Source organism: Lactuca sativa, chromosome 8 (assembly GCF_002870075.4).
Source record: "Lactuca sativa cultivar Salinas chromosome 8, Lsat_Salinas_v11, whole genome shotgun sequence".
Lineage (NCBI taxonomy): Eukaryota > Viridiplantae > Streptophyta > Magnoliopsida > Asterales > Asteraceae > Lactuca > Lactuca sativa.
The window spans coordinates 184195209-184204703 of record NC_056630.2 but is presented as its reverse complement, the minus strand read 5'-3'; the positions used below and the strand labels follow the sequence as shown (position 1 = coordinate 184204703).

The window sequence follows — 9495 nt, the reverse complement described above, 5'->3', positions numbered from 1 at the left end:
GAGGAACTGCCAACAAGTGACCAGTACACATCAATGTCGACTATTACCATGGTATCCTCAATTTTCCAGAATTTTGTTATAAACTGTGAATCTGAAATTAATCTTTCTTATGTTATCGATTGGAATTACTGTCTTGTTATCATCAATCAACTTTATATCTTGGTTGAACTTGTTCATTATCGTCGCTTTTAGGATTTTTGTTTTTCCTCCCCTCGTATCCTTCATTTTCCAGAATTTGTCTTATTCAAGTTTGTTTAGATCATTTGGATCTTGATTAATGGCTTTCAATTCGTTGTCGGTGTCTATAGTAGTATCGATTTGGATGTTGGACTTGATTGTAGTTCATTTTGAGAAAAAAAAATTGGAACGACACGGTACTTTGATACCCTGTGTTTGATTTGAAGTTCTTGTTTGTGTTTAATGGGTTGAATCGAAGAGGCCATGTTACTGTGGAACAAATTTCACTATGTTGATTCGATGATGGTTTGAAATATGGTATAGAATTTGCAGGTCAAGGAAGAATAAGTTGAATTTATGTGTATATGTGTGTGTAAGAGAGAGAGAGAGAGAGAGAGAGAGGACCATTATATATTAAAATAATTATTTTTTTCAGTTTTCTTTTTTTGAGATAACAAAAACTCATAAATGGTCCTTGTAATAGTGAAATGATAGAAATGTCTTTCACTTAACGGCCAAAAGCTAACGGAGTTAGCGAAAAGGGTCATTTGTTAAAAGTTTTGAAACCATAGTGACCATCTGTGAGGTTTTTTTAATTAGGGACTAAACTTGATATTTTTAGAAACCATAGGGACCATTTTTGAAGTTTTGTCTTTATAGTATATATTTAAGAATTAAAAATTTCTCTTTTTCGTATTGAACTCCAAATCCATTGAATATCAAGGTAGTACCTCGTTATGATAGAATTCATTCCATTAAATGAAAATTAGATCTATCATCTCATTCATTAACTTTCACCGAACTCACAATTATAGATGCTTTACCATGTCATGAACGCTTGAATAATCTGTCATATATAGTGATAACATCATTCTATCCCACTAACATACGGTGAATGCTTGTATGATCTCTCATTTAGTAATCACATTATCAATTATTAGTTTTAACTCGCTCTAATCATAGAACCTTATATAAGTTCTTGCAAGTTATAATGACGGTGTATGTAATGTTGATAACAAACATCTTTAATTACTAAAAATAAAAGTAATATATAAGTTGAATATCGGGATCCGATCCGATCCTACATTTCCTTATTTATTATTATTTCTTTTTTTGCAAATGAAAAAAAAATGAATTTACCATTTTATGCTTTTTACCATTTACCATTTATCATTTTGTGTTGTGAGTTGTGATTAATGTTTTGAAGATTTTATAGATTTTGAACGGAAACTGAATGTTTGAGATGTTTTTCATGTTTTTAAATTACATGTTAAATTTGTGTTTTTCTTGTAGGATCTTAGGATCCCAATCTCGCTCTTACGATGTCGATCTTGTAAACCCAAAAACGATCATACGTAAAATCTCGATCTTGACAACCTTGATTGAAATGAATGGTAACAACTAATAATTTAATAAAAATACACATCTTTAATTAATTTGATCGTCGTTGGATAGTATATTTCTGGACTGAGGAAGTAACAAATAATTAAATTAAAACACAAATAGAAATTTTAAAAGATAAATTTAAGATATTGAGTTTAAATTTTAAACTACCTACTTAATTAAGTCTTATTCAACGTGTTATAAAAAACCAATTAAAATATTTTTCCATTAATGAAGGCACCAAATCCGTTGTTATGGTTACATTCCAACACCGATCGATTCCAATTATCCCATGCATGGAAGAACACTACCACTCACACACATGCACACACATACACACACAACTGATCTAAAGATGGCGTCGTTGAAGGAGATCCTAAAGAGGCAGCCGGTGGCGGCAACCATCCGGCTTACCATCCCCGCCGGAGCCGCCAGACCAGGACCACCAGTTGGTCCGGCGATAGGTCAATACAAGCTAAACATAATGGCATTCTGCAAAGATTTCAACGCTAGAACTCAAAAGTACAAACCCGACACCCCAATTGCTGCCACCGTCAAGGTGTTCAAAGATCACACTTTTGAGCTTACCATCCGATCACCTTCCGTCACATGGTACTTGAAACAGGCTGCCGGAATCACCTCCGGCAGCCGGATGCCAGGCCACATTGTCGCATCGAGCCTAACCCTAAAACATATATATGAGATCGCGAAGGTGAAGCAGTCGGATCCTTATTGTCAGTATATGTCGTTAGAGGCTATTTCAAAATCGATTATAGGTACGGCTAATTCTATGGGGATTAAGGTTAGTAAAGAGTTGGATTAATTTATCATGTGTCGATTCATTTTCATTTAATAAAAATGTGATTGTGACAAAAAGATTTGAGTTATTTGTTGATTATTTATGGTTATTTGTGTTGAGGGTTTTAGATCATCATCATTAAAATGAATGTATGTGTTAATTTTAACATGGTTGAAATAATGATACGATTCTTGGATAGAGGTGAGGAACTAGAAAGTCTTTATATGAATCAAACTAAATATGCATATGCTCTACACATTGTATTTAATTTTCTATATTAATATGAACATCCAATGCACCAATGCTACAAAATGTCATGGTTGGATTTATCTCAGGGGCTGGAAAAGTTGACTTTCATTTCAGCTGGCTACTTTCTTTTCTTTTTTGTTTTTATTAAAACTTTTTTTTTATGACCATAATAGCCAAAAATTCGAAAAACGATCAAAATAGTTATGATTGTCACAGATAGCCTTAAGATTTCCGTAGGTGGTGAACTGCAAAAATCTCAATTTTTTTACAACTTTAAACCTATTAATTCTTTTCGTACGAACTCTGTTTGAGCTGTTTTTTTTTTCATTGCGTTCTTTGTCATAAGGGTGAGCATTTGGACCGGACCGAACCGATATGAGGCTTACCGGGTCCGTTTCTAGGTTCAGTCCAGATCCGCTTTTTCCTGTTCTTATATTCTTTGAACCTGTACAACTTTAGGTGCATACGCTAAAATTCGTTATAACAAATACGTTTTTGGGTTTGATAATGTACAACTCGGTAAAATATAACTGTTTGTTTGAATGTTTGTTTTAGATTTTAAAAGAAAATTACTTATACTATTTATTTGAACTTTGAATCAAATTAATTAATGACATTATCTATAATACTATAAGTTGCAAAATTAATTTTCCAAATAAAAGTAACTAATATATAAATCAAGTTTACCAACAAAAGTTAACAATTTTAACACAATTATATAAAAGTAACGATTGTAACACAAAAAATCATAGTTTAAACTTTAAAATCAATCCAATTAATAAACGTCTTAATCTAATCTTCCATTGGCCTTTTCCCCGTATTTTTTTCATATAAATCTAACTTTTTAAAGCTTGTGCAATCTATATATAAACACAAAATGATAATTTTGTTAGTATTTAATAAGAAGTAATAATTATATCAAAATAGAACAAAGATTGTAAAACCGCAAAGTACATAAAACCGTTCATCTTGTTGTAGGCACCCCAATACTTATAGTATTCCGTCTTCATGTCCTTTACCATTTAGAAAAAAACATTGGTTTGGTTGACCAATGAATTTTATCAAAGGTTTTGATGTAGCTGAAACAATCTTTGTTTTTGTCTTGAGATTTTCAAAGAACAGCATCATATTCGTTACCATTACGAAGTAAGAATTTTTCGGTACTCAACCAAGATCCCTTTCATATGATTTATCTATCAAAGATACATAAAATTCAGAATTATAGTCTAAAAAATAGTTGAAAATTGTCAGTTTTGATATCCCAAAAATGGAAAAATTATTGTCTAAAGTTATGTATAAACTCTAAATTACACGTTGGAAAAAATTGCATGTCAATCCGACATAAAACGAATGATATATGTTTGTTTAAAGATTTTCACAAAATACAAAAGTTGAAAGCTGAAAAGTTGAAATATTTTAGCTTTGATATCCCAACTTTTAAGGATTGTAATTCATTGAATATAATACCAAATATACATTTGGACCTTGAGGTACATTTTAATTAAGTAAATTATGATTTTTGGGGTTGCCACGACGTGGTTGAGGCACCACCATGACGTGGCCAAGCATTATTTAACACATATCTGGTTTTGGTTACCACAACGTGGCGGTATTTTGGTCATGGCGTGGCGACCGCCTGATGTCCAAAACCCTAATCTTTCAGGTTTGAGCCATATTTAAAGGAAAGTGAAGGCTAGGGTTTGCTCATCCCCAGCCTCCATCACTCTCTAGACTCAAAAAACCTAACCATATCCTCTCTTGGTGATTCTTAGTCCTTTTAGTACTCTTGGTAGCTTGGATAAGGAGAAGAAGGTGCTTTAGAATGTGATGCAGCAAGCAAGTCTCATCATCTTTCCCTTGTGCATTCTCTAGACCCTTGTAAGTGTCCAAGATCCAATCTTTTGTCACTTGCTTCTAGATCTAGGCCTTTTGTCCCTTACTCTTCTTGATTTTAAGGTTTGGAAGGTTGGATTTAAAGTTGGCAACTTTATGGATCCATGTGGTCATCTTAGTGTTATATGTTCCAGATCTGAGGATCCTTGGAGTTTTGGCCCCATGTACAAGCTTTGAGCACATATTTGCCATGCTTTTGACCTAAAATAGAAAAGACATGCGTTGGAAAAACATGTCCATAAAGCTACTATTTTTATGGTCTATTAGGTGTAGGAAACCCTTTTGGAAACTTTGGAGAAGTAACTCTAATGATTAAGTGCTTAATGTGTATTTGCATGACTTAAGTTGCCTTTAAGGACTTGGGGTTTAAGATCTTGACTTATTGAGATGTCTTAATGGATAAAGTTGGAAACATTATCCATCAAAACCGTGGGAAGGACCAAATTTGAGCTTTAGAGCTCTTGGAATCGTTGGAAAAACAACTTAATATGTTAAGTTGTTTAGACTAGTCCCCACGGTGTGACCTTAGGTTGCCACGACGTGGCGACTGGATAAGGACCCGTCTGTTTTGTCTTTACGCTGCCATGACATGGCCAATGGATAGCCACAACATGGCGACTCATTGATTAAGGTTTTGGGGCTGTTGACTTGACTGTTAACCTTGGGGGGTAGGTTTGTTGACTTTCTGACTTAGTTGACTTCTAGTCAACTTATGGGTTTGGGTTTTAAACTGAGGTTGAGTTCCTACTGTCTTGTCTTATAGGTGACTCGTGGTGTCAGTTTTGATCTCGGTAGGGAGCTATTGTATTATCTGCTTGATTTCGAGGTGAGTTTTCTTACTATGCCTATGGGTCTAAGGCACCAAGGCCGACCCACTTGATTATGTTATCCTTAAGTATAGGATGTTGCTATGTTATATCGGTATGATAGGCAGGCAGATTTGTTATAATTACCTATGTTTACTTGATATTGTTTGTTTGTATATGTCAACATGTTGTAGTTGGGTTGAGACTGCTCAACTGTGTGCTCAAGGACAAGAGGTCTGTGCGGTCCAATTGATATTATAGGCCCAAAGTGAGTGGTCCAACTACTATAGGCCTTGCGAGGCAGGCCAGTAAATTGTATACTTGGTAGAGCAGTCCAGGCATCATGTATGCCTTGTGAAGTGGTCCATGCAGACTTAAGGCTCATGCTTGCATGCGTTGTATTTGTATTTGGTGTGTGTGGTATTTTGGGGAACTCACTAAGCGTTGGCTTACATTTGTGAATTTCAATGTTTCAGGTACTTCATGGGACCGGGGTAAAGCGGAGGCGTGATCGTGCACATCATCTTATGGATTTGATATTTGAGAGATGTATTGATACTCTAATTAGTTTGATGTTTTGGAAAACAATGTTTTATTGACTTGAAGTTTTTATGAAAATGGTTTTGTAAATCAAAAAAAAAAAATCTATTATGAGTTTTGAGACGTTACACCAAAAATGACAAAATTAAAGTCTAAAATTATGTACAAACTCTAAATTACACGTTGGAGAAAAACCCATGCCAACTTTTTAACGAATGAGATATGTTTGTTTAAAGATTTTCACAGAATATAAAAGTTTAAAATTATAGCTAAAAATTTGAAATATTTCGGCTTTGATATCCCACCTTTGAAGATTTGTAATTCATTGAATACAACACCAAAACTGACAAAATTATAGTCTAAAATCATGTACAAACTCTAAATTACAAGTTGAAAAAAAAACTGCATGCCAATCCGACTTAAAACGAATGAGATGTGCTTGTTTAAAGATTTTCACAAAATACAAAAGTTTAAAATTATAGCTATAAAGCTAAAATATTTCAGCTTTGATATGCCAAATTTGAAGGATTGTAATTCATTAAATATAAAACCAAGAACGACAAAATTATAGTCTAAAATCATGTACAAACTCTAAATTACATGTTAGAGAAAACGGCATGTCAATCCGACTTAAAATGAATGAGATATGTTTGTTTAAAGATTTTCATATAATACAAAAGTTTAAAATTATAGATGAAAAACTGAAATATTTCAGCTTTGAAGGATTGTAATTCATTAAATATAACACCAACAACAACAAAATTATTGTCTAAAATCATGTAAAAACTCTAAATTACATGTTAGAAAAAACCGCATGTCAATCCGATTTGAAACGAATGAGATATGCTTGTTTAAATATTTTTTTTTAATATTCTGGTCCAAAAACCAAACTAGTAAAAAAAACCGGATCGGTTTTGATCAATTCCTAGAACCGAGAACCAACCCAGGGGTCCAAAAAAGGGTCCGTGTAACATCCCAAAAATCATAAAAATTTAAAAAATTTCTAAAACAACCCATTTCATCCATAAATTGTTTACAAAACCATTGTTTCAAAAGTATAAACATAATTAGAGTTTTTCCCAAGATCCAATATCATAACAACAGGAAGATGTGCAAGATCACGGCTTTGCTTTCCCGCGATCTATAGAAGTACCTGAAACAATAAACTGAAACTATATGTCAAAGCTTAGTGAGTTCCCCCAAAGTACCCCAACACCACACAAAACATATACAATTCAGAATGCTGGGTCCACAACCTCCCGATTGGATTACTCTGGCCCATAACCTCCCAGTTGGAATGCCCTGCATATCATGTACTGGGCTCACAACCTCCCGGTTGGATTAACTCGCATATTGGGTCCACAACCTCCTGGTTGGATTACCCTGGCCTACAACCTCCCGGTTGGATTGCCCTGGCCCACAACCTCTCGGTTGGATTGCCCCGGTCTGTTGATTGACAACATAAAGCAGTACAGTCTCAACCCAAACATAAAATGTCAACATATAACAGATAACAAGCATATCCAGTAGACAGATAATCATACAACAAGTAATCACAAGTAGTCCTACAAATCTACCAGTCTAACGCATATCAATAACTATCATATAATCATGTAGATCTATAGCATACTCAACATATCATCAATCAGTATATAACAAGATATCAATCCAATGGGTCGGCCTTGGTGCCTTCAACCTACAGTTTGAACGATAGCTGAGCAAATCTCTGCTCCGAATCTTGGCTCTACTTGTCACCTATTAATTACACCACAACCTAACTTAACTTAATAATATAATACCCAAAATACCCTTCAGTCAAAATTGGTCAAACCCTGATCAAGGTCAAAAGTCAACAAAACAGTCGAGTCAACTCAGTTGAGTACATTGGGCGTACTTAGCTTGACCATAAATCAGGACATTGACCACGTACGCATACCGTACCATTAGGTACGCCCAACGTACGCATCTGGCCACCTCAACTTCATATTAAGAGATTAATCCATCAAGTCCTTACGTCCAAATCGAGATCTAAGCTCAAAATATCATTATAAGTCATAAAGTTTCCAACTTTACGACTTTGCATGGCTAGAAGTGTTTAATACCAACAAACCCTAACCTCTTAATCCATTAGGACATCCTAGCACATGCGTGGGGAAGAAATAAGATCCAAGATCATATTTTTATGCATCAAGACATCTCAAAACATCTGGAAGGACAACTTATATGGGCTAGAGTATGCCATACTCATAATTGTCAAGATTTGGGACCAAAATGCTTCAAGACTCAAGAGTCAAGAGCTAACAAGATCTAAGGAAATGCAAGCCGATATCAAAACTTTATAACTCCTGGAGGTTGTTAGATAGATGAGAGTTCCAGATCCAAATCTTCTTCAAGCTTCCAAGATGAATCAACTTCCTTCCTTCTCCTTTAAGGTCACCAAAATGCACTTGAAAGGTCAAGAATGCTCAAACAAGGAATTAGGGTTTGCTATGGTCGAATGGAGTGATGGAGGTTGATGAGAGAAAAATGTTTGAGGCCATAAATGTGTTTAAATAGGTTCCAAACCCTAAAAATTAGGGTTTGGGATCCTGCTACGTACACCTAGCATACGATATGAGTACGCCCAACTTACGTGCCCCACACCCATTATTTACAAAAGTGCCACAATGGACCATTTTGCAACATTTCTCATACACAAGGGCTAAATTGCAATAGTCTTTATACTTAGGGTTAAATTTTGGAAATACCTCAACATCATGATGTTACACAGGTCTGGTTTGGTCCCGTCCCAGGGACGGTTTTAGTATAGGGCACATAATGGCACAAACAACCCTTGATTTTTCCGGACGCAATGCAAAAAATTTCGAATTTTTTTCTACTATCGTGCAACTACTAAAATTTCCCGTGAAACCCCTATTATGAAATCTTGCCTCCGCTCCTATCCAGTTCACATGTTTAAATACTCACCCTTACTTTGTAACAAGGGTTTTCCATGGACGTATTAAACTTCAAATTTGGGTGTCGAGAAGTCATATTCTTTTAGCTCAAAATCAGCTACATGGTGTAAAATATGAGAAAAAAACAACTTTGACATTTCATAACGTTCATATACAACCTTCGATTTTGTTGAATAGTTTTTATTGTGTTCTTTGTAACGATGTATATCCTATAAAAAATTAATTAAAAAAAATCACAAGCCACCTAGAATCTTACGGATAGTGACTTGCGAAATCTTAAAAAAAAATAAAAGAACAAACTACGGTCACCTAGATTTTCGCAGATGGATACTATGAGCATTTTTCTGATTTTTGGTTATTTTGTGGAAAAACAGAAAAAATGATTATTTTGGTCATTTTCTTTAAATTTTATACATCATCATTTTACGGTTATATTTTGGGAAGTTTAGTAATTGTGTTTTACAGTATAAATAAACTGTTTATGGTCAGTTTAATATCACCATTCATCTAACAGTTCTACAGTTCTCTCGTTCACTTTATATACTCAATTTATACAGAGAACTCTTGGATGAACCTGTATTAATGTAATGTCTCATATTTTCAACTTTGATAATGTAATCACTTAAGCAAATATTTTTTCTCTTTTTTTTCGCTGAAGATAATGAAAAACAATAACCATTGGTACCCAAAA

The 9495-nt window shown here is 34.4% G+C and overlaps 1 protein-coding gene across 1 annotated transcript; it reads left to right on the top strand.

The window, feature by feature from the left end:
- The first annotated feature begins 1915 nt into the window (after positions 1–1915).
- Positions 1916–2438, top strand: LOC111918992 (uncharacterized). Its single transcript, XM_023914601.2, has one exon. The coding sequence runs from the start codon at positions 1916–1918 to the stop codon at positions 2381–2383; it is 468 nt and encodes a 155-aa protein (XP_023770369.1). The 3' UTR covers positions 2384–2438.
- The last annotated feature ends 7057 nt before the right edge of the window (positions 2439–9495 follow it).